This window comes from Hypomesus nipponensis, chromosome 20 (assembly GCF_054491055.1).
Source record: "Hypomesus nipponensis isolate SF chromosome 20, ASM5449105v1, whole genome shotgun sequence".
NCBI lineage: Eukaryota > Metazoa > Chordata > Actinopteri > Osmeriformes > Osmeridae > Hypomesus > Hypomesus nipponensis.
Window position 1 is genome coordinate 11,857,501 of NC_140380.1, and position 24,888 is coordinate 11,882,388.

At 51.1% G+C, this 24,888-nt stretch overlaps 1 protein-coding gene across 1 annotated transcript in view; it reads right to left on the minus strand.

The window, feature by feature from the left end:
* robo3 (roundabout, axon guidance receptor, homolog 3 (Drosophila)) overlaps window positions 1–24,888 on the minus strand; it is a 57,191-nt gene that overhangs the window by 26,761 nt on the left and 5,542 nt on the right. Inside the window, 5 exon segments of the mRNA XM_084683881.1 lie at window positions 901–1,025; window positions 1,114–1,252; window positions 1,549–1,669; window positions 2,785–2,942; window positions 19,023–19,349. Of these exon segments, the coding sequence (XP_084540007.1) occupies window positions 901–1,025; window positions 1,114–1,252; window positions 1,549–1,669; window positions 2,785–2,942; window positions 19,023–19,349 (870 nt within the window).

The following is a 24,888-nucleotide window of genomic DNA, read 5'->3' on the forward strand; positions in this document are numbered from 1 at the left end:
AGGGTGAGGGACTGGAAGAGGGACTGAGAGAGGGACTGGGAGAGGGACTGGGAGAGGGTGAGGGACTGGGTGAGGGTGAGGGACTGGGTGAGGGACTGGAAGAGGGACTGAGAGAGGGACTGGGAGAGGGACTGGGTGAGGGTGAGGGACTGGGTGAGGGTGAGGGACTGGGTGAGGGACTGGAAGAGGGACTGAGAGAGGGTGAGGGACTGGAAGAGGGTGAGGGACTGGGTGAGGGTGAGGGACTGGGTGAGGGACTGGAAGAGGGACTGAGAGAGGGACTGAGAGAGGGACTGGGAGAGGGACTGGGAGAGGGTGAGGGACTGGGTGAGGGTGAGGGTGAGGGACTGGGTGAGGGACTGGAAGAGGGACTGAGAGAGGGACTGGGAGAGGGACTGGGTGAGGGTGAGGGACTGGGTGAGGGTGAGGGTGTGGGACTGGGTGAGGGTGAGGGACCGGGACTGAAATCCAGTCAACAAACATTTGCTCTGTTGTGAAACCATGAAAACTTCAGCTGGCTGCTCGACAATCTGAATCTGCTAAGCAACAGCTGTCCAACAGAGTAATCCCCACGCCTCAACATAAGCTCCTAGCAGCAGGGTGTGTGTGTGTGTGTGTGTGTGTGTGTGTGTGCGCATTTGGTCTCCTCAGACATTGACACCGGTGAATCATGATTCACAAGTCAGCTATTACAAACCGAATTGCCATTGAAAACAGACAGATGCAAGAGAACCAAGCTGTATACAAATTGAATTTCAATGAAGCTGGAGCTCGTGTTTCAGAACAAACCTCCCAGAGTCAAACCCAACTGTGAGCAACATGCAGTTAACCTGGACAAGAAAATTGAAATGTGTGTGTGTGTGTGTGTATATATATGTGTGTGTGTGTGTGTGTTCTCACCATGGACCTGTAGTGTTCCCGAGGCCTCAGTCTTGCCCACACTGTTCTCAGACACGCAGGTGTAGGTGCCCTCATCCTCCGCAGTCACATGGCTCAGACGCAGCCTGCCCTCGCTGACCTCTGACCTGCTCACACACACACACACCTGGGTCAGCACTGCTGCCACCTCTGTGTGTGTGTGTGTGTGTGTGTGTGTGTGTGTGTGTGTCCTACCTGCCGCGGGGTAGCTCCCCCTCCTCTCTCCTCCAGCGCAGTGTGGGGGCGGGGTCACCATGAGCCTCACACAGGAAGTCTACCGTCTCCTCCGCCATCACCACCTGGTTGATAGGACGCCTGGTGAACACTGGCCTCTCTGAGAGAAGAGGAGGGGAGGGGAGGAGGCGAGAGAAGAGGGGGGAGGAGGGGAGGGCAGAAGAGGAGAGGAGGGGGGAGGGTGGAGGGGGTAAGGACAACGAGAGACAATATTAGTAATTTTGTTGGCAATATTTTTTTTTCTTCTCAATATCCAATTGTTTCTCACCAATCAAAAACAACTGCTATATTGAATTGGAAAAATAGAGAAATAGAAGACTGCGGGTGTAAAAAAAAAAAAAAAAAATCCATTCCTGTTTTGGCCTGATAAAAATAGAGAAGGAGGAAGCGTCTCACCAAACACCACCAGCTCAGCCGGGTCGCTGTCCTTCTCCCCCACCATGTTGGTGCCCACACACACATACATGCCAGCATCAGACTTCCTGGTGTTGGAGATCATCAACTTCCCCCCACGGATCTGACGGGAGGAGGAGAGAGAGAGATACAGAGAGAGAGAGAGATACAGAGAGAGAGACCGAGAGAGAGAGAGAGAGAGAGAGAGAGAGAGAGAGAGAGAGAGAGAGAGAGAGAGAGAGAGACCGAGAGACCGATAGAGAGAGGGAGAGGAGAGAGAGGAGAGAGGAGAGAGAGAGAGAGGAGAGAGATACAGAGATACAGAGAGAGAGCAAGACAGAGAAACCGAGAGAGAGAGAGGGAGAGGAGAGAGACAGAGAGAGAGACAGAGAGACAGAGATACAGAGAGAGAGGAAGACAGAGAAACCAAGAGAGAGAGAGGGAGAGGAGAGAGAGGAGAGAGACAGAGACAGATGTAAACAAGCGTGTTAGTAAACAACTACCAGGCCTGCAGGGTGATGTTCCAGTCACATGACCCAGAGACCAGGCACAGTCAACACCCTCTTGGTGCTCTGGTTATCTAAGACCCTCTCTCTCCCTCACTCCCTCTCTCCCTCTGTCTCTCTCTCTGTCTCTATCTATGTCTCTCTGTCTTCCTTTCTCTCTCTGTCTATCTATGCCTCTCTGTCTCCTTCTTTTTCTCTCCCTCTTTCAATTCAATGGGCTTTATTGGCATGAAATAAAAATATATTATACTGCCAACGGAGAAACTGCTGAAATTACTGAAATATTTTCTTATCCATATTTCTCTCTCTGGTATATTGTGTCTGTGTCTATTACACTGACACTCCTGCATGGACACACTCAATCGAATGCCAGTCAATGCAATTCAGTCATCAAAATTGCTTTTCAATTATCACCATTGATGAAACCGTAGGGATTTAAAATGTTGCTATTCTTTTCGCCAATAATCAAAAATCCATGTGGTTTCAGTAAGCAATGTAATCACCAGTCACCACAGGCTGTCCTGGGCGCAGCTGGGACAAAAAGAGAGAAATGTACATCATTATCTGGCTCTATTTATTACATGAAAGACCTACTCTGTATCTAGGAGTATGGTTGAAGCCAGACTAGCGATTTCAAAACATAGACTAGCAACCTAAACTTGGCCAACACTACACAAAGCTCTATGATGCTCTGCTACCAGTCAAACATTTTCCAGATAGTGAGCTGATTTACGGTAATCCTGTCGTCGCGGTCGTTGACGCGGACGTTGTTCCTCTTCCAGGAGATGCTGGGTTCAGGGTGTCCTCTGGGGGGAAGACACTCCATCACCGCAGGCTCCCCTGCAGCTACCACCACATCACTGGGGCTCTGGCGGAAATCATCTCTCAGAACTGGAGGAGAGGAGAGAGAGAGAGAGAGAGAGGAGGAGAGGAGGAGAGGAGAAGAGGAGAGGAGAAAGGAGGTCAGGAGAGGAGGAGAGGAGGAGAGGAGGAGAGGAGGAGAGGAGAGGAGAAAGGAGGTCAGGAGAGGAGAGGAGAGGAGGAGAGGAGGAGAGGAGGAGAGGAGGAGAGGAGAGGTGAGGGGAGGGAAGGAGAGGAGATGAGGAGAGAGGAGGAGAGGAGGGAGGAGATGAGGAGAGAGGAGGAGAGGAGAGGAGAGGGGAGGAGGAGAGGAGAGAGGAGGGAAGGAGAGGAGATGAGGAGAGAGGAGGAGAGGAGGGAGGAGATGAGGAGAGGAGGAGAGGAGGAGAGGAGAGAGGAGAGAGGAGATGAGGAGAGAGGAGGAGAGGAGAGGAGAGGGGAGGAGGAGAGGAGAGAGGAGGGAAGGAGAGGAGATGAGGAGAGAGGAGAGAGGAGGAGAGGAGAAGATTATCAGGATTTCTTGAAGGTCATCATAAGCAAGATTTCCTTCTCCAGTTCTATCACAGAGGCGCCAGCCTCAGAGTCAACACTGGAAAGTTTTTACTATAAATACAAGAAGAAATCATTACTTCTTACAAGCTATTTCATGTGGTGTACACACACATGCACGGACAAACACACACTAACTCCTCCAAAAGTTAATTTCAACATAACAAGCCAGCAGATTTGGGCGGTTCCTAACACACTATGGTATTGATGTTGATGGCAGGCTGGTATTTGATTGGAGGCAGCACTGCGTGATATCGCTGGCTCTTTTAGCTCGGGAGCTTGATCCTGAAGTCAAACAATTCTATCAGCAGCTCACGGGCGTGCTACTATTGGAAACTGGCAGAGCAATGTAGCGACTGAACTCCAGTAAATTGGAGAGGGGGGGTGAGCGTGTGGGCGAGCGAGAGACAGGCAGCAGCAGAAGAAGAATCTGATAAGGAGCCATTAAAGAAGGTCCAGATGGTCTCTGAGCTGAGGGGGGGACTGGTGGAGAGAGAGAGGCTGGTGGAGAGAGAGAGACTGCTGGAGAGAGAGAGGGGCTGGTGGAGAGAGAGAGAGGCTGGTGGAGAGAGAGAGAGGCTGGTGGAGAGAGAGAGGCTGGTGGAGAGAGAGAGAGGCTGGTGGAGAGAGAGAGAGGCTGGTGGAGAGAGAGAGGCTGGTGGAGAGAGAGAGGCTGGTGGAGAGAAAGAGAGGCTGGTGGAGAGAGAGAGAGGCTGGTGGAGAGAGAGAGGCTGGTGGAGAGAAAGAGAGGCTGGTGGAGAGAGAGAGAGGCTGGTGGAGAGAGAGAGGCTGGTGAAGAGAGAGAGGCTGGTGAAGAGAGAGAGAGGCTGGTGGAGAGAGAGAGAGGCTGGTGAAGAGAGAGAGGCTGGTGGAGAGAGAGAGGCTGGTGGTGTTTTTTTTATAGAATTGCTGTTCCACACAGTTTTGTGTTTGTGTGTACGTATGTGTGGTGGGGACTTTGTATGTGTGTGTGTGTGTGTGTGTGTGTGTGGTGTAGGGGAACTGCATTACTTGTGTGTCAGGCATCAAATTATAGTTAGCATGAACGTTTCTGAAGGTTTATATGCAAGTCGGTATTTTCCATATGTGAAAGTCACTTCAGGTTTGTTTGTTCCAGATGCATGTGTTGGTCTTTGCAGCTATGTGCGTGGGGCTTGACTTGTGTTTGTACGGTGTGTGTGTGGGGCTTGACTTGTGTTTGTACGGTGTGTGTGTGTCCTGGAAATGTGTGCGGAGCCGACTGAATAATGAATGTGCTTTGTGTCAAAAAGAAGAGCAGCTCATTATCGATGAAACACACAGGACATCGAGCTGATGAAGGAGCAGAGACACACACACACACACACACACACAGTCACACACACAGTCACGCACACAGTCACACACACACCCTACAGTATGTTAAAACCACAGTGGTTTCATCAGAATCAGCTGTTGCGTCCGGATCCTTCCAGTCTTCCACTCAGAGGACACGCTGGGACGTGAAGCAGCATGTTAGGTTCAGATCAGGTGAAAGGATAACTGCTCTAAGTTTCTGTTTACTTACTGCCCCAGTTTGGGTGACCTGATATAAAGCCTCATCTTAATAATAAAGAGGTAGAAATAGTCACACTGATTTTTAGTCATTCTGAATTCTTGTTGTCAGCGGTGCAGAGTCAGCTGGTGGGATGCAGACTAGCTAAACTGGCCCAAAGGAAGACATGTTGTATTTGGTCAAAAAAAGCCTCTCTTTATCTCTCTCTCTCTTTCTTAGGTTTTCTATAACGCTTGACAGATGTGTCCTTAAGGTAGCCCCCCCCCCCCTCTTTGAATTCATTCTTCTCCTCTACCCAGTTTCTCTCCATCCTCTAGGTTGGATACCTGGAGGCCTCGTTTCAGCTTTCTCTTCCCCTCTCCTCCCCCTCTCCTCCCCCTCTCCTCCTCCTGTATCAGTCTGTCTGTCAGGCCCTCTGGGCATGCAGGTGTAGGGTTGTCTTTTGTATTCCCAACTTAGGTGACACAAAGGTAAGGTCACCACCACACTTGCCTTCCAGCTAGGAGGGTGGTTAAAGCTGCAGTCTAAGCATGTGATTTAGAGAAGGTGGCCTGTCTGGCTTAGAGAGGGATTCCCTGCGTGAACTCACCACCCAAAACTTTCTGAAAAACGCTTCTCAGCAACGTTCCTTTTTGATAAAAATAATTTGGCTGCCAACTTTTCAAAAAACCTTGGAGTGAGATCTGGTGGGGCCAACCAAAATGTACTTTGTAATGAGTACAAAGCCCCTCCCCATTTACTCTGCTCTCTTTCAGGCTTTCTCTGTTTATCCTCTCATCCTCCTTTCCTTTTACTTTCACTGTGTGGAAACCTTTTTTTTTTGTTTAAAGGTTGCAAAAATATATTCGAAAACAATTTTGTATTTTTTTGTATTTTTATAAGATGGCATTTCACTTGTGTTTACACACAATTTCAAACATCTAACCTTTCAGAACTTTTTTTGTTTCAAAACTTGCCTGAAACAGAGTAGAGTAAACGTTCTTTCTAAACATCTGAGGACATCTGAGGACTAGCTAGCGTTCTTCTCTGTGAGGACAGGATGAACGACCCGTCTCATTAGGTCTGGTGATTCCCATCTCTGTCAATAAGGCCTCTCTCAGCTCGCCTTCTGCAGGGTCGTTTCTCTGACTGTCAAGATAGCACCGCGTCCTTCCGGGGTGGTTGTGATGCAGCATACATCAGCATCTGGTGTTTGTATGCAAGGTCACTCCAGATAGGAACAGCTGGGAAGATGGGGGATATTTTTCATTTCCTCCCAAAGTGTCAGTGACATATGACAATTGGTGCTCTCTCTCTCTCTCTCTCTCTCTCTCTCTCTCTCTCTCTCTCTCTCTCTCTCTCTCTCTCTCTCTCTCTCTCTCTCTCTCTCTCTCTCTCTCTCTCTCTCTCTCTCTCTCTAGTGTGTGTGTGTGTGTGTGTGTGTGTGTGTGTGTGTGTGTGTGTGAGTGTATGTGTGTGAGTGAGTGAGAGCGAGGCTAAGGAAGACCATGTGTATAAATCTCTTCGTCAGTATTCACACCTGATTGGACCACACAGCCTTTGAGGTGCCCCTCCAATGCGACTTCCTCTCCAAGTGTTCATTAACTGCAGTCGCCTCAAAAACAGCTGAACAGCAGAACTACTGCTGCTTATGTGCAGTCGTGGAATGAAAAGGAGGAGAAGGAGTGACGCTTCACCCTGGAGGTGATGAAAGAGCAGTGTGGCTCAGGGGAGCTGGAGACGACCTGTCACGCTCCATCCAGAGGGCTCCTCCGGGCCTCCCCCCCCTCCCCCCCCTGGATGGACCACGCTGGGGCATGGGCTCCCCACACCCTGATTAGACTCTGGATCTCACCCTGGACCCTGGAGCCCAGATTAAACTGGTGACCTCTGACCTCTGGAGCCCCGCCCCCCAGGAGGCCCTTTAGGCCAGCCTGGGTGATATCCCCCACCAGGAGAGAGCTGAAGTTAGGACACACACAGTCACAGTCACACTCACCCCCACACACACACACACACACACACACACACACACACACACATGCACACTGGGACCACTGGCATGTTCCTGAAAGCCTTATGAAGTCAATCCCATTCCCTCTCAGCCTCGGAAGAAAATCAATGTTTCATCTTAAAACCTTCTGTTTTTAAGCAGGATCTTTAACAGAGAGTCAACAATCCCCTCCATGTTTGTTTGAGCTCGCCCTCAAAGCCCATCGCTCAGCGAGAGACGCTTGTTTTTGTAATGGAGAGCAAATACAGCACTCACTACATCTACAAATGACATCATTTTGTCCACAACACACATAAGATTCAACGTGATGAACCATAGGCTAGCATAAAACATGAAATACATTATATATTATATCATATAAATAAATGAAAATCAAGCTACATTTATTAACGTATCTTCAGCTTCTAATCTGAATTCCCTTCACCCCTCACCCCTGGCCTGAAGACTGCTGGGGTCTGTATCTGTGGGCACAGACAGGGTCTGTAGCTGTGGGCACAGACAGGGTCTGTAGCTGTGGGCACAGACAGGGTCTGTAGCTGTGGGCACAGACAGGGTCTGTAGCTGTGGGCACAGACAGGGTCTGTAGCTGTGGGCACAGACGACAGCGTGACTCTATTCAACATGAGAGCCAGCGGTATATCAGGCATCATCTGTGCTCTTGATTTGACATAAATGCTCGGGGCAGACGGCATCTCACTTTTAATTAAAAGTGTTCTTTATCACCAGATTCACAAAAAGGGTGTGTGTGTTTGTGTTTTCTAGTGACAGTGGCTATAATTTTCATCTCCTCCTCATGAATAAATATTCAGATTGTGGAGAGAGAATGACTGATGGGCCTTGGCTGGGGGGGGGGGGGGGGAGGGAGGGAGGGAGGGAGGGAGGGAGGGAGGGAGGGAGGGAGGGAGGGAGGGAGGGAGGGAGGGAGGGAGGGAGGGAGGGAGGGAGGGGTGCATGTAGCACAGCGGTCATCTGTCAATCTGTCGACTTGCATCTCAACCTGATACGAGACAATCTTTCACACACACAAGCACTGACACACACACGCAGTCTAGGCAGAAATACATACATAAACACGTCATTTGTGGACACACGCTCTCACACACCTATCTAGGGCATTTCTGGTCCTGCAAACCCTAATCGCTGTGCTTCATCATCCTGGAACATTGATCTGATTTAGAAACTGAAAACACAGCATGGTTCTCTACAAGCCCTTGAGAACTCTCCCTCCCTCCCTCCCTCCCTCCCTCCCTCCCTCCCTCCCTCCCTCCCTCCCTCCCTCCCTCCCTCCCTCCCTCCCTCCCTCCCTCCCTCCCTCCCTCCCTCCCTCCCTCCCTCCCTCCCTCCCTCCCTCCCTCCCTCCCTCCCTCCCTCCCTCCCTCCCTCCCTCCCTCCCTCCCTCCCTCCCTCCGTCCAGAGTTGAGGCTGAACAGCAGTCCCTGCTCTTTGTGGACCTCAATAAATGTATTCATGCATGTTAAGGAGTCTAGTCTCAATCGCTGCAAGAGTGATGTGTTTGACATTCAATGCAAACGTCTGGCTGCATATCCCAAAAGGTCATTGTATGCGATCGCCCTGCGTCTTGTGTGAGCGGAATTAATCAGGGCCCGACGCCGCCCCTCCAAACCATCACACATTGACATACTGTTTGCACTGGAAACCAAATCCATCTGGGCCTCCCCTGGCCTCCCCTGTCCCCCCCTGTCCCCCCTGTCCTCCCCTGGCCTCCCCTGGCCTCCCCTGGCCTCCCCTGTCCCCCCCTGTCCCCCCCGTCCTCCCCTGGCCTCCCCTGGCCTCCCCTGGCCTCCCCTGTCCCCCCTGTCCCCCCTGTCCCCCCCTGTCCCCCCCGGCCTCCCCTGGCCTCCCCTGGCCTCCCCTGTCCCCCCCGTCCTCCCCGTCCCCCCCTGTCCCCCCCTGTCCCCCCCTGGCCTCCCCTGGCCTCCCCTGTCCTCCCCTGTCCTCCCCTGTCCCTCCCCTGTCCCTCCCTGTCCTCCCCTGTCCCTCCCTGTCCCTCCCTGTCCCCCCCTGTCCTCCCCTGGCCTCCCCTGGCCAAAGGGGTGACACTGGCCCTGGGCCCAGAGGTATTGACAGACGTGAGGTAGGGGTGACAGGCTGTGTGTGCGTGTCTTAGGATGATAGCTGATCAATAAGCTGATCGTTAGCGGGTGAAACACAGCAGATGGACAGCCTTCAGGGTGTCACCATGGAAACCAGTTGCCCTCTCCACTTTCATTGGGCTTCCAGCCTGCAGCTACCACCCACAGACAAGAACAGTCTGGCACACACACACACACACACACACACACACACAGATAGTAAAACTTGAAAAAATGTACACACATGCCAAGATGTGAACCAATGCATGCTCACATGCACGCACACATAAACGCATAAACAGATCCACAGAACTAGGAGCTAACACAGATAAGGAATTAAGTACAGTATGACTCATTTGTAAATGTACCACATGCCAAAGTGTTGGAGTCTACAAACAGAGTATGTTCTGTATATCCTCAACTACACACACACACACACACACAAACACACAGACACACAGACACACACTCTGTTCTGTATATACTTGACCATACATTCACAGCGCTCTCTGAAATTGGAGGCCTCGCTAGATAGACAACCCTAACCCACAGACCTGACTCAGTCTGCCTCTGCTCCTGTAAGACACACACACACACACACACATATCCTTTCACGCACATACAGCTACACAATCACACATGGACTAAACCTACAAGCCTATTCTCAAGAACCCTGATAAATTAGTGACAAATTATGATATATTCAATAATGTTAACATTCTCCATCAATGTATTTGATCAACAGTGAATATTGTGTATTCCACTGTAGCATCATCAGTGTGGATGAGAGTAAGTGTGTGTGAAGCTGAAATACACAGTTTAGTGTGGAATGACTCACGTTCTTGCGGTGTCAACACCGCTTACGTCAACCAGGACATCTCTCTTTCAGAAACCTCTCCACATCTTCTACCAGAATATCCAAAGACTCTTTCAAACCACCAACCCCACAGGAACCCTCTCACCTCCCTCACCCCCTTTCTCCTTCCTTCTTTCTCTTTAATTCTCTTTCTTCTCTGTCTGTATTCTCTCTTTCCTCTCTCCTCCTTCCTTCCTGCCCTCTAGTTTGTGTCATTAAACCACACAAAGCTATCACCAACAGGTTCACTCCAAGTCATTGAGGTCCAGACCACACAGTCTACATGTTTGGCTGTTTTGTTCCAGTAAAGAGTTGACAGGTCTGGGATACGGCGAATGGAACTACAGCGACAGTCCACATTGTTAATGCATTTTATTTACCGTTTTTGCCGAACTGTCTTTGTCTGTATGTGTGTGTGTGTGTGTAGGGGGCTGTGTGTGTGTGTGTGTGTGTGCTTCCAAACCTGAGGGTGGTGGTCTCTAGGTGTCTCTCTTGATACAGGCCTGTTAGTGCTGACATACAGTCCATCCTCTTTTGCAAGGGCCACAGCTGCCATATGGAACAGCTTGTGTGAGTAGTGTGTGTGTGTGAGGAGTGTGTGTGTGTGTGTGTGAGGAGTGTGTGTGTGTGTTGTGTGTGAGGAGTGTGTGTGTGTGAGGAGCGTGTGTGTGTGTGTGTGTGAGGAGTGTGTGTGTGTGTGAGGAGTGTGTGTGAGGAGTGTGTGTGTGTGTGTGTGGGGGGGGGGGGGGGGGTAGGACAGATGTCCAGGCTGCACGTGCCTCTAAGCACAAAACAGCCCCTCCTCTCTTGCAACATAGCACACACACACACACACTCCAATATCCTCCCCTGGACAGCCCATCATCGGAGGCTGATAGGGATCAGGGAGGGCCTCTGGTAATGAGGCAGGAAGGAGGGGAGGAGAGGAGGAAGGGAGGAGAGGAGGAGAGGAGGAAGGGAGGAGAGGAGGAAGGGAGGAGGGGAGGAAGGGAGGAGGGGAGGAAGGGAGGAGAGGAGGAGAGGAGGAATGGAGGAGAGGAGGAGGGGAGGAGAGGAGGAGGGGAGGAGAGGAGGAGGGGAGGAAGGGAGGAGGGGAGGAGGGGAGGAGGGGAGGAGGGATGCTGGAGACAAACACAGAGCTGAGGGCCCAGGGGCCCACTGACACTGCCCTGGGGACCACAAAGAGAAGAGTGTGTGTGTGTGTGTGTGTGAGAGAGAGAGTGTGTGTCTGTATGTCCTGGAGGGTCCAGCCTCCAACCACACTCTCACACACACACACACACACACCTGCATCCTGTTGTACCTGAGCCCTCCCTGCTGTCCTCCCTCTCTCTTTAGTTTGTGCTGAGATCTGCTCCCCCTCATCACAGCCCTCACACATGACACGTCTCCCCTGCTAACCCTGTCACTGAGCCCAGTTAGACAGACAGCCACGTACACCTCTACTACAGAGGCTTTCCCAGCTGATAGATGAAGAGCAGCTGTTTGCGTCGGTATGGAGGCACAACATGAATAATGATTTCTCTTTCACTGGTGAAATCCCCCTCCTGACCCACCAAGTTAAAAGAAAGTGCTCAACTATTTTGGCTGCACTTTTCACCGCCTCTTGTCTCTTTTCACCGCCTCTCTCTCTCTGCGTGCCTCACAGTTCACCTGCTCTTTCCTCCCGTAAAAAGATGGGGAGATGAGACTGGAAATGGGTTTTGTGTGTGGATGGAGGGACTGTGCAGTGATGAGGGGCTGTTCTGTGTCTCCTTTGCTTTGAAACCATTTCTATGATAGTATGTTGCTTACTACCACTTCCCAAAACGTGACAGAAAAAAACCCTGTGCTTGCCCACACCTCAGTGCCTCAGAATCACCTTGCTGAAAAAAACCCTCAGCCTCAAACACTGGAACTGGAATCAGGCAGCCCTAACAGTAGAGAGTAGCCAACAGCAGGAGAGAGAGATGGATCAGCTGTCAGGCTGCTGTGTCTCAGGGCTGTTTTGGTGTTCAGAAACGCCCTGCTTCTGTGTCCTCTACAACCCAGACATGTCCGGCCGACAGACGCAGTCAGAAATGACTGCAGACACACAGCCTGGGCTGGGCTGGGCTGGGGGAAAACCTCATTACCAGGCTGGGGGGGGGGGGCTGTGGAAGGGTCGAGGGTGAGTGTGTGTATGGTGTGTGTGTGTGTGTGTGTGTGTGTGTTGGAGGAGGATAGAAGTGTGAGTGTATTTAAGGAACAACTTCACATAAGCATGCTGTAGGTGAATACTTAGATTTAGGGTTGTGGTAGCAAGCTTGGGGTCACATAAAAACAGTGTGTGTGTGCTCTGTTTCTGAGCACAGTCTCTCCTGCTGCTCTCCAGAAGCAGCCCTGCTCTGGGCTGAGCACAGCCTCTCCTGCACACACACAGCTACACTAGCACATGTAGCCAGTACACATAGGGAGCCAGGAGGATGTTCCCCCACCACCAGCAGTGCAGCTGTAACTGAGGCCCAAGCAGGGCTCACAGGTTAATCCTCCACACTATCTCCCTGGCACGGATGTGTGTGTGTGTGTTTTAACGGGACAGTCTCTCAACACGCCAGACTGCTGAGACATCATTCTTGAGGAACATACAACATTTACTAAACCCACATTAGAACAACGCCTTCTTAATCTCCTGAAACTCATTTCCAAATGACTCATCCTGGTCTTTCAAGAATCAAAGAAAAGTTACAGAAAATGATTATAATTCCAGCACGGTAAAATATTTCCATAAACCCTTTCGAGAGGTGCATATGACCCCAGTGGAAATTCAAGAATGAAAATGATTTTGAACAATGTACAATTCATTCCTTTTGACTGTGTTTGTTATAATGCAAATGACGTACACAGTCAAACACAATGAGACCCTTCTTCAAATCATCCAGTCGGTCATTAAATATTCAAACCGTTTCCATCCTTTACTTCAACGTGGAAGACTACAGTTGAATAAATTAAAAAGGAAAAACACTTGTGCTAAGTGACTTTGACAGCCTGTGAGTTCTCAGCAGAAACACACGACAGGCTGAGAGACGAGAGGACAAAGACATCCGTCCACCATGATGGCTCCGCACGGCTCCACGCGGCTCCGCAGGAGGGCTGCTGTTTACAGATTCCTCCGGCTCGTTCTACTGCATATACATCCTGTCTGCTCAGTGGAGTGTTTGTGTGTGTGAGTGTGTGTGTGTGTGTGTGAATCCAAGCCCCAAAGTCACTACTGTGTACTTGTGTGTGTGTAGCCCCACTATCCCTCCACCCTGAACATACGTTGGGGCTGGACCCAGAACAGCCCACCAGAGAACAAAGTCCTGGGGCTGAGGGGGGCTAGGGGGGCTGAGGGGGGCTAGGGGGGGCTGAGGGGGGCCAGGGGGGGCTGAGGGGGGCTAGGGGGGGCTGAAGGGGGCTGGGGGGCGCTGGGGGGCGCTGGGGGCGCTGGGGGCGCTGGGGGGCTCCTCTGGTCCTACTGCCATCCACACCGCCATCCTCTCCAGGCCCTCCCAGCGCCCCCCAGCCCCCCTCAGCGCCCCCCAGCGTGCTCCTTTTACATGCAGATTCTCTCAACAATAAGTCCATTAGAGAGGTGGGCTAATCCCATGCGTGTGGTCAACTAATAGAAGCATTGTCTGCCCTGAAAGAGGATTACTCTAATCTAGCCAGGCTTGGCCTCGGCCTATCGGAGGTGAGCAAGAGGGCATTCTAGAACCCCGTTGTCTGGCCCTCCTCCCTCCTCCCAGAATGACCCCTCGCTCTGTCTACTGTACTCCGACCATCTGGAGGGGGGGGGGGGGTAACTGCTGAGAAGGAAGAGCAGCATTAGGAGGGTTTGTGTCCAGCTAACCAGCTTGGTTCTGGTTCGACTGCAGCAATCTGCTGTGAGGACACTAATGAGGTGTTGGAATAAGGATCTCCGCTGATAGATAATTGAAAAGCAGGGTTTAAACGGTCATTAATCAGATCACCAGGAGAGGGGACAGGCAACCCCCATTTCAGCCCCGGCCTGGGGGAGGAGTTAAATACAGGTCTGACCTGGGGGAGGAGTTAAACACAGGTCTGACCAGGGGGAGGAGTTAAACACAGGTCTGACCTGGGGGAGGAGTTAAATACAGGTCTGACCTGGGGGAGGAGTTAAACACAGGTCTGACCAGGGGGAGGAGTTAAACACAGGTCTGACCAGGGGGAGGAGTTAAGGCTTCACTCTGCAAGTCAGTTTGACACCAAGCAATCACAGTTTGCTTCTTCAACTTCCTGTGGCCAGGGTGGGAGGGCGTGTCTCTCTGGAGGTCAGCAGGAGGTCGGGGGGCGTGTCCAACGCCTGGCCGCCACCCTCTCATCTGCTCCTCCAGAGGTAACAAAGCGTGATCACATACAACTGCCGGGGCAAATGATGTATTGTTCTCTACAGCCTGCTGTATCCTCCTCCCCCCCTTCTCCCCTCCCCTCCCCCAGGACACAGAAGCACCTCACAGATGCGTCACTGCTCAGTAACATGGCGGGGGCTCAGAAGTACGGGAGTGAGTATGTGTGGTGTTTAAGTGTGTGTGTGTGTGTGTGTTTGTGTGTGTGTGTTTGGGAGAGGGCTATTCTAAACTGTGTGTGTGACTGAAGGGCTCTTCCTTCCACCTGTTGTCATGTCTCTCCTATCCCTTCTCCACAAGACACACACACTCCACACACACACACACACTCACACACACACACACGTGCCTCAGGGCACCAGCATGGGCTTGTGGGCTCGTTAGCCCCCAGTGTGGTCTAATTAGAGGGGGCTAGGTGGCCACCACATGGAGAGGGGGCTGAAGGGGGATAGGGGGGCTGAGGGGGGATAGGGGGGCTGAGAGGGGATAGGGGGGCTGAGGGGGGATAGGGGGGCTGAGGGGGGATAGGGGGGCTGAGGGGGGATAGGGGGGCTGAGGGGGGATAGGGGGGCTGAGGGGGGATAGGGGGGCTGAGGGGGGATAGGGGGGCTGAGGGGGGATAGGGGGGCTGAGGGGGGATAGGGGGGCTGGGCTGAGGGCTACTGCAGACATCCTTATCTTCCAGCCCCCCTGCCCCGTCCCCACCAGCCTCCCCAAAACCTCCTAATCCTCTAAAGTTCCAAATCCATTTTTCTGCACAGAGCTGAGCAGGGTGGCTGACGGCTGGGGAGAGGGGAGGGGGGGAGAGGGGAGGGGGGGAGAGGGGAGGGGGGAGAGGGGAGGGGAGGGGGGAGGGGGGAGAGGGGAGGGGGGAGAGGGGAGGGGGGAGAGGGGAGGGGGGATAGGGGAGGGGGGGATAGGGGAGGGGGGAGAGGGGAGGGGAGGGGGGGAGCTGTTTTGCAGAACCTGTTGTCCGGGGTTACAAGGAGTATGAAAGTTGCTCTGACACACAAGGATGCAAGACACACACACACACACACGTGCAGGGGACGGCGTAGTCATCACATCCTTCACCTGTTCACTCCCATGATTCCTTGGGGCAGCTGTCACCCCCAGTGACCTGTTCCCCTGGAAACCAGGGCTGACCTCCACCTGACCTTCAGAGGTCGGAGAAAACCCCAGAAGGTTCTCTTTGAAACGCGTCTCCAAGCCTGACCCCTCCTCTCCTCCTCCCCTCCTCCGCCCCTTCCTCTCGCTCCCCCGCCCTCCCCTCCCCTCCCCCGCCCTCCCCTCCTCCCTCCCCCGCCCTCCCCTCCTCCCTCCCCCCCTCCCTCCTGGCATGATTATTCATAAGCCATAAAGCAGTGGAGGGGACATAGTGTGAAGAATAAAACCGTCAGAGCCCTCATAAAACACTCAACAATGGAGGGCCCTGCCCTGCCCTGGGCTGCCTGTCTCCTCCATCTACTGTGCGGGGATCTACTATGAGGAGATCTACTGTGAGGGGATCTACTGTGAGGGGATCTACTGTGAGGTGATTTACTGTGAGGGGACCTACTGTGAGGGGATCTACTGTGAGGGGATCTACTGTGAGAGGATCTACTGTGAGGTGATCTACTGTGAGGTAATGTACTGTGAGAGGATCTACTGCGAGGGGATCTACTGCGAGGGGATCTATTGCGAGGGGATGTACTGCGAGGTGATGTACTGTCAGGTGATCTACTGTGAGGTGATCTACTGTGAGGAAATCTACTGTGAGGGGATCTACTGTGAGGAAATCTACTGTGAGGGGATCTACTGTTAGGGGATGTACTGTTAGGGGATGTACTGTGAGAGGATCTACTGTGAGGTGATGTACTGTGAGGTGATGTACTGTGAGAGGATCTACTGTGAGGTGATGTACTGTGAGGTGATGTACTGCACGTTAGACGGGGATCTCTTCTCCATCCCCAGGCGTGGCCTCTCAGGGAACGTTACCGGGGTCAACACATCCCTTTGATTCCTGACAGGGTATGACATACAGCCTGGTGGGACTTGGCTAGACGCATCCTTAAAGGAACTCCTCAAATAATGTTATGTTGGACACTGATGCACCACTCAGAAAGATGATATAAGATACCATGATACACATGCATGGATAAGCACACGTGGACACACACAGACCACAAGTCTTCCTGAACCAGATGGAGCCACAGGTTCTGAAGCCAGGGCTGAGCCATCGAGCATCACCAGGCCAGAAGCAGCCCTCCCCCTCACCCTCACCCTCTCCTCCGGGCAGCAGTGAGGCTGGCTGTCCCCCTGCCCCTCTGAGGCTGGGCTGGTCCCTGCCCCAGCCTGGTCCCTGCCCCAGCCTGGTCCCTGCCCCAGCCTGGTCCCTGCCCCAGCCTGGTCCCTGCCCCAGCCTGGTCCCTGCCCCAGCCTGGTCCCTGGGCCGGCTCTTATCTGGAGTGCCAGCGGCTGGCATGAGCACCGCTCTCCTGGGGGAACCTGGTGACATGCTTCAGGCAAACGTTCTCAAGCCGATTGGAGGGATAAACACACATACACACACACACACACACACACACATCTATCCACACACACACACTGGCTGTTGCCATGTGGGGCAGCACATGGGGAATAGAAGCAGGAAATACAGGATCTTTATCTGAGAGAGGAAATGCTAGGAATGTGTTGTGAATGGTGTGTGTGTGTGTGTGTGTGTGTCTGTGTTCAGAGAGAGAGAGAGACAGCTGCAAAGGATGTCCTTTCCCTGGGTCAGAGGGGACAGAGATGGCCCGTCACAGTCAGCTGCCATCCTTCACTGTCTCCAGGAGAAAGACCTCACCAAGACTGAGATCACTGTCTCGAGGAGAGAGACCTCACCAAGACTGAGATCACTGTCTCCAGGAGAGAGACCTCACCAAGACTGAGATCACTGTCTCCAGGAGAGAGACCTGACCAAGACTGAGATCACTGTCTCCAGGAGAGAGACATCACCAAGACTGAGATCACTGTCTCCAGGAGAGAGACCTCACCAAGACTGAGATCACTGTCTCCAGGAGAGAGACCTGACCAAGAGAGAGATCACAGTCAGGGACAGGGTAAACTGCACTGCTAACTGCATGGATGACCAGGCTACGTCTGAGTATCAGCCCGAAATCTCCAGGAGAACCCGGGACCTCAGGGTCAGGACCTGCTCTTTCCTCAGGGTTAGTTTTAGCACAGCAACCCTCTCCCTCAGCATTACTGTCTCAATGTGTTTCTAAATAAACATCAATGTATAGATTGCAGCTCTACACTGAGCAGGAAAGCATTTAGATTTCAAACACCCCACAACCAGCCAGGCCCAAAACGGACCATTAACTTCTATGAGGCCGGAAGCAACGGCAAGAAATGACTTTACAAAAACACAACCACTCCAGTGTAACCAATAACTCAAGCTCAAACAGCCCTAGTTTCACAGAACACTGCTCCTGCAGCAGGACAGCCAATTACCTCTCAATGTTTTACTATTAAACCCACCTCTTCATGACCATCAAAACCCCAAGGCGGAACACATTTTTGAAAGGCCACATCATAAAAACAGGAGACTTGTGTGGTTGCTTGTAAGTCATTTGATGTGACTGGTGCAGCTCGTCCAGGAGAGCAGAGCTGAGCTGAGAAGGTCAAGCAGGTGTGATCACGGGGCCACACTGCTAGCTCTTTACAGCGGATTTCTTTGCAAAGTTTTTGTTTTATTTTTGTGCAGGAAATTAGAGGAAATTAGGCGTGAATATTAGGTTATGGGCTGGTGCCTAACAAAACCGGGGGTTTGACGTTGTGTCTAGAGGTTTACTGTCTGTCACTAAGAAAAACTCTCCTCTCCCTTCCTTTCAGGTGGTTTGTATTAGCGCATCAAAGACTGGAGTTTTCTGTTATGGGACTGTCAAGCAAAGGGCATAGTAAATGAAAAATTCCTGAGATGTTGAGTTTTAGGGTGAATAACATCGGCCAAAGCTTTCACTCCTAAAGGGGATGATTGGGGAGTTGAAACGTTCACTGTGTTTGTAAAACTAAACGGTATGACATCATGCTGCTAACAACTGCTTTGAAAACTTTAAACCTCCAGAAAACCATCAAGTTAATAATGTGTCTCCGCTGTTGCTTTGAGATAAAACCATCTCCTAAATTAATAGCATGTAAAAATGTCATGTATGTAAATGTACTCAACTCTTGGCACTTGTTTTCAATGTGTGCAGTAAGTAACTGCATGTCCACAAAGTAGATCCATAAATCCCTTGCATTTTAATCTACAAACATGCTAAACCATCTAAAACTACAGCTAATCCACAACACAGCTTGGATGCCCACAAATTACCTGTGTTGTTGTCAAAACTGAATTGCGTAATAAAGCCCTAATCCAATATTGACTGGTTTAATCTAATAAGGAAATCTAATTGAAGGCGTCCACATTTCATGACTCCAGAGCACACAGCAGTTGGCCACTCACCAAAACCTTGCAAAGACTCAACCGCTAAACATTTGGGACTGGATATTTTCACGCTCTTCAGGGCAAACATCTGTTTGTGGCGGCTGAAGCTAGTGTGGATGGTTTAGCGCCTGCCTTTCTAAATGTCATCTTGAACCAAACTGCACCTGTCGCCAAACCTAGTCTGATATCACGTTAACCCTTCCCTTCAACTCCACCATCTGAGCACCACAGTCAAAACATCCACTGAAACTAAAAGCCCACTTACTTGCGACCTCCAGCGAGGCGTTGCGGCTGACCGCTTCCCCCAGGTAGTTGCGCGCCACGCACACGTAGACGCCCTCGTCAGGCTTGCTGCGGCGGCCGTGGACGATGCGCAGGAAGAAGAGGGAGCCGCTGGGCAGCAGCATGCGGTGAGAGCGGGGGTCCTCGCGGTCCGTCTCCACACGCTCCCCGTCCTTGTACCACTCCACCATGGGGGCCGGGCGCCCCTCCGCCTTGCAGTTCAGCGTGGCCGGCTCCCCCTTGGACACGATGAGGTCAGAGGGGTGCTCCACCACCCGCGGGGGGGCGTCCTCCAGCCTGGTACGGGACCCTGCGGACAGGAGAGGAGGGATAGGGTGAGGACGCGTGTGAAGGAGGAGGAGGAGGAGAGGGTGAGGACGCGTGTGAAGGAGGAGGAGGAGAGGGTGAGGACGCGTGTGAAGGAGGAGAGGGTGAGGACATCCCTGGTTCACAGCGTCTGCTGCCTCCACACAGAGTAGCAGACAGGGTGAACTGAACACAGACCTTAACACAGAGTCTGGAAGAAGTACAAGAGGGTTGGTAATCTGAAGGGTCTTGTTGAGCAGGTAGAGGATGAGAGGAGCAGAGCTTTATTGGGTCTGCTTTGTAAAAGAGGGAGACGACTGTTTAATAAGAGACGTGAGCGAAGGAAGCAGGAAGTGTGTACGAGTCTGGGTCTGAGGGGAATGTTACATGATAAGGTAGACAGCCCACACACAAAGGGTTTATAGGAGAGACATCTCACCCACGACAGCTGACGCATGCACTGCAGCACATGTAAACAAATCCAATTATACACACATCCTTCCCCCCTCAACCTCTCCTGAGTAAAACTACTGCATGAAAAAGCAGGAACACATTTTTTTCCCTCGTTTTTTTCAATACTCTGCCTTGTGAAATGAAGACCATGGGTAGTCTGTTCAGCGTAACTAGCCATCAAATGAGCGGCTGAAATTACACGCTCTAAATTCAGCATCTATAAAACTAAACTCATCACACTACACAGAGATGAGAAACAGGCCATGTATAAATAAATAAGCATTTCCCGGGTTTTCAGAATTCACAGAAATCAATCTTCCCCATAGGGTCTTTGTTTTGCACAAGGAAAGGAAATAACAAAGGAAGTGTTTGAAAGAGAGAGGAGGACAAGGGAGGTAAGTCCCACTCCCTCTCCCTCTCCCTCTCCCTCTCCGCTTTAGAGGAGACACAGGGAGCCCTGTCTGAACTATGGATATTTCCTATGTTGCCGATTATCTCAGCTTTTGACCGTTTATTTTCAGCTGTCACACTGTTGCAGGGAACCTTCTGAGACGATGGACTGGCGGTCTGAAGTAATGGTCAGGAGGAAGCGATCTCTACAGGTTTAGGTGTGAAAAAACACCTCCTCCAATTCCAAACCTTCCTGATAGCAGCTGATAAGAAGAGGGCTTCGTACCCACGGGGCTAAATGCCTTTCCTCCAGGGTCGTGGGATTAAGTCCTCTGAGGAGAAATGCTTTTAGTTTATGGAGCCGAGAGCAGATCCTCTGTGGGGGTAGCACTCCAATCTATCACCTTCTACAAGGGAAACATGTCTGGACTTGTTTGGACTATAGAGTGACGTCCAGTGAGATGCTAACAACTCATTCTATTTGATTTTATCTGACTAGTTCAGATCCTCTTGGCTATCTTAGAGAGCCACTCCTGGATTCAGGAAGTAAGCCTGTGATGGTGCTAATGAGGCTAAGCTAAGACCCTGCCTCTGCTGAGGCCAGAGCTAGCATAGCACATGTGTTTGTATGCATGTCGAATGGAATGAAAAAGAACAGTATTTATCATTTCTTAAAGTGCTCTGTGTCCCTCCAGGCTTCAGACTGGCGTAGAGGCGACCACCTGGCTGCTTCTAATAGCTTTTATAATGTATATGAATGACTTGTCTTTGATTTTAAATGCATCTGGTACAGGCAGTAGGATTGGGGACTCACTCATTAACCACCTTATGTACGCAGATGATCTGGTCATCTTTAGCCCATATAGTGCTGGTCTACAACAGCTTCTGAGAGTATGCACACAGTATGGTGATGATTTTGACATAAAATACAACGCAAAAAAGAGTAAGATCATGATTGTCAGAAGCAGAGGAGACAGACAGTCAACCTTCCCTGACTTCTATCTGTCTGGCACTGCACTTAGTGTGTGCAGTGAAATTACATACTTGGGCCATATTATGTCTAATGACCTGTCGGATGACAAAGATATCTATAGGCAGCGTCGGAAGCTGTATGCACAAGCGAACATGCTCTGCCGTAAGTTTAGTATGTGCTCTGTACCTGTGAAAATCTCACTCTTTAGAGCGTATTGTACGCCGCTGTATACTGCCCACCTGTGGTGTCGTTATAAACAAGGCAGCATTAGAAAGCTTACAGTGGCCTATAATGATAGCATGAGGCTACTGCTGAGAGCTCCAAGAAGCTCCAGTGCAAGCCAAATGTTTGTAAGTGTTGGGGTCCCTACCTGCTCTGCTGTGTTACGTGGCCTGATGTATGGATTTATGTGTAGGGCATCTGAGTCTGAAAATAACCTAATTGCAGTTTTGGCCAACCCTCTATGCAGTTCGGTCAGATTTTCTTCCAGACTGTGGAACCATTGGCGATCATGTCTGTATGCTTGGCACTGAATATTGTGAAAGGCTGTGTATTTTTTACTCTGTGTTTGTGTATTTGTTTATGTTGTTTGTATTGATATGGATCCCCCTGGGTCTGAAATAAAGAATTATATATATTTTAGGGGTGCATGCGGACGGGCAGAACAGACTTGTGTTGGCGGGGGGGCTGGCGGGGAGGGGGGGGGGGGCTGGGGGGGGGTGGGCTGGCGGGGGGGGGGGGGGGGGGGGCTGGCGGGGGGGGGGGGGGTTTGTGGGAGCCACAGCAGGACAGTGGCTTTAAGAGCCGACTCATAAATATTACAGGCTGGTCCGGTCGCAGCAAGCCATGTGGAAATGTTAAGCAGGGGTTTTTAAAGGGGAAGGAGGCCGGGACAGTGAGCTAAATGCTGTGAAGTAGGGCCTTAAGGGAAGGAGGCCGGAACAGTGAGCTAAATGCTGTGAAGTAGGGCCTTACAGGTACACGACTATGTCTGGAAGGGAAGGCTTCGTCGAGGCTCCGGAAGATTAATGACTCATTACCACGGACCCAACGAAATGTTAAACAAACGTCTTTCTGAACAGGATGAACGTTGGCATGGAGATCAGGTAAATGTCAGAGGGCTTCGGATGGGAAAGATGCGTTTGTCAAAGTGGAATTTAACTGTTAGGCAGATCTGTCCTGGGAGACCAGAGGCTTCCAGGGGGAGAGGGGAGGGGAGGGGAGGGGGGAGGGGAGACATACCTGTCCTCTCTGAGGACCTGTTAGCTGCTGTTTGTGCCGTGTAGGGGCAAGAGATCCCAGCTTCCCAGGGCTCACGACACCATGAGGAGGTGACTGTAAACCACTCTGCGTCTCCACTCAGACAGGAAGGATGGGGAGAGTAAAAACCTATGAATGTCAATTCCGATCCCTCAAACATCTGAACTTACATGACAGAGACAGAGAGGAGAGAGGGAGAGAGGTAGGGAGAGAAGCAGAGAAAGAGAGAGTGAGAGAGAGGGAGCAGAGAGAGAGGGAGAAAGTATTCAGAGCGTTCAGCTAAGTTTCCATTGAAGGATAGAATATCTTCCTGGAGCAATTTCTTCTCTAAAGGCATTAAAAAAGGGTCACTTAGTCAGTGGGTGTGTCTGACCTTGTCTACAACTACAGGCCAGGCCAGGATTCTAGAGTGGATCCCTTTTCACTGTGTGACCATGTCGACACGAGAGGCTTTTAGTACGAAGTAGATTTATCTCCAACTCTGGGAAGAAACTCAATCGGTACATTTCCCAAAGTCCCATAAATCACTTGAGTTTTCTTAAGAGAGACATTCCTCAGAGAAGAGGACGGACAGGGAGGTTGACCAGAGGCGTAAAGTTAACAAGGGGGATGTGGACGAGGTCTTCAGCCTCCGCAACATCTGTCTGCTCATCCAAATCATCATCTTTTCAAATACCTGCTTACAGAAAATGTCAACCTAAATACAATAAATGTATGGTTTTGTATATTATATACCAAGCTAAGCATTTCGGTAATAAGCTTGGTTTGGTGCGAAACAAAGAAGAAAAAAAAAAAAAGCTCTGTTACAAATTTCCATGACAACAGGTCCGACCACCCACAGAGAAGTCGGAGGTCAACTGAATAATAGTCAGCTTCATTCAAGCACATGAGAAAGTCTGGAGATCAACATTAATCTTTGCTCCAAAGTCGTATTAACAAAGCTAACCTGTGTGGAGGGAATGGTTGAACCAGCAGAATAGTGTGGCCATCGGCTCACAGATCAGTCCACCAGATGATCAAAGCACACGTAACGCACACCTCAGCACGGATAACAGCCACATCACACGCAAGCCACGTGTAGATTCCTAGCAGTGTGGATTCCTTACTCTGCCACATACTAGGTACATGTGTCATGATGAGACATGAAGAATATGAGAACGTCAAGCTCTTTCATAGCGGGGCCAAGACCGGCATAACACATGCACAACACCTCTGTTCATACGACAGACCGGCATAACATAATGTGGGTTTAATCCTAAGAGAAGAAGCCCTTTCTGATGAAGCGGACCTAGATAAGTCTTCTGAAACCTACATTACTGTTGTGGCTAAAGAAATAAAAGAAAGGTGGCTGTCTTCTTTGACAGCTAGGCTTAACCAGCCCCCTGCACTGCACTCAGGATAACCCTCCTCCACCTCAAAAGAAGATCTTCACTCCCAAAGTCTAAACTTGGTGAAACCCTTTCACATTATAATTCCAGTCCAGTTGCCCCCCTTCTTCAAAATGTCACTCCTAAAGAGAGAGCCAGAAAAGCTCAATACCCCCCCAAAAAGTCTCCAACTTTCTGTCTCCATCATCTGCAATTCTTTGTGTCGACCGGCATCCCTCTAACTGGATTGTTTTACAGCATCTCTCCCCTCCTCCTCATCCTGTCTTCACTGAAGCCTGGGAATTGATTTGCAAATGTGCAAACATCACCCTGTGTTTTAGGACTGAGCAGAGAGGGGAGGGGAACTGGGCTCAGCTTCACTTGGAGTTGCGAGAGGAACAACAGTGACACTTGCATGTGAATACAAACTCTCAGGCCGTAAAGCCACAGGACTCTTTACAGAGCTGAAGCTGGACAGGGCGGCTTTGCTCCGCGTAGTCTTCCTTCTCCTTCTTGGGGAGGGAGGGAGGGAGGGAGGGAGGGAGGGAGGGAGGGAGGGAGGGAGGGAGGGAGGGAGGGAGGGAGGGAGGGAGGGAGGGAGGGAGGGAGGGAGGGAGGGAGGGAGGGAGGGAGGGAGGGAGGGAGGGAGGGAGGGAGGGAGGGAGGGAGGGAGGGGTGCATGTAGCACAGCGGTCATCTGTCAATCTGTTGACTTGCATCTCAACCTTGCCAAGGACACAACGTCAATTTGCACGGCCAGGAATCAAACCGGCAACCTTCTGATTAAGAGCCCGATTCCCTAACCGGTTCTTTAATGGTTCCTTAGCTGGAGGCTCTCGACCGAGGACACCCAAGCCTCCAACACTGGAACTCCAACTGGAAAAGTCAGAAAATCCACTCTTTCAGATGATGTGTGTGTGTATATATAATACTCGTTTGTCAGACAGATATTTGGGTTGCAATGCAAACAGACTCAACAACATGGAGAAAGCAAGAGCCTTTTAGCTTGTTCAACATCAGAGTACTCGAAATGTTTCTTTTGACAACAAGCTCCTCCATCCAGAAGCCTATTAGGCTTTGATTTAGTTCAAAGTAAAGAA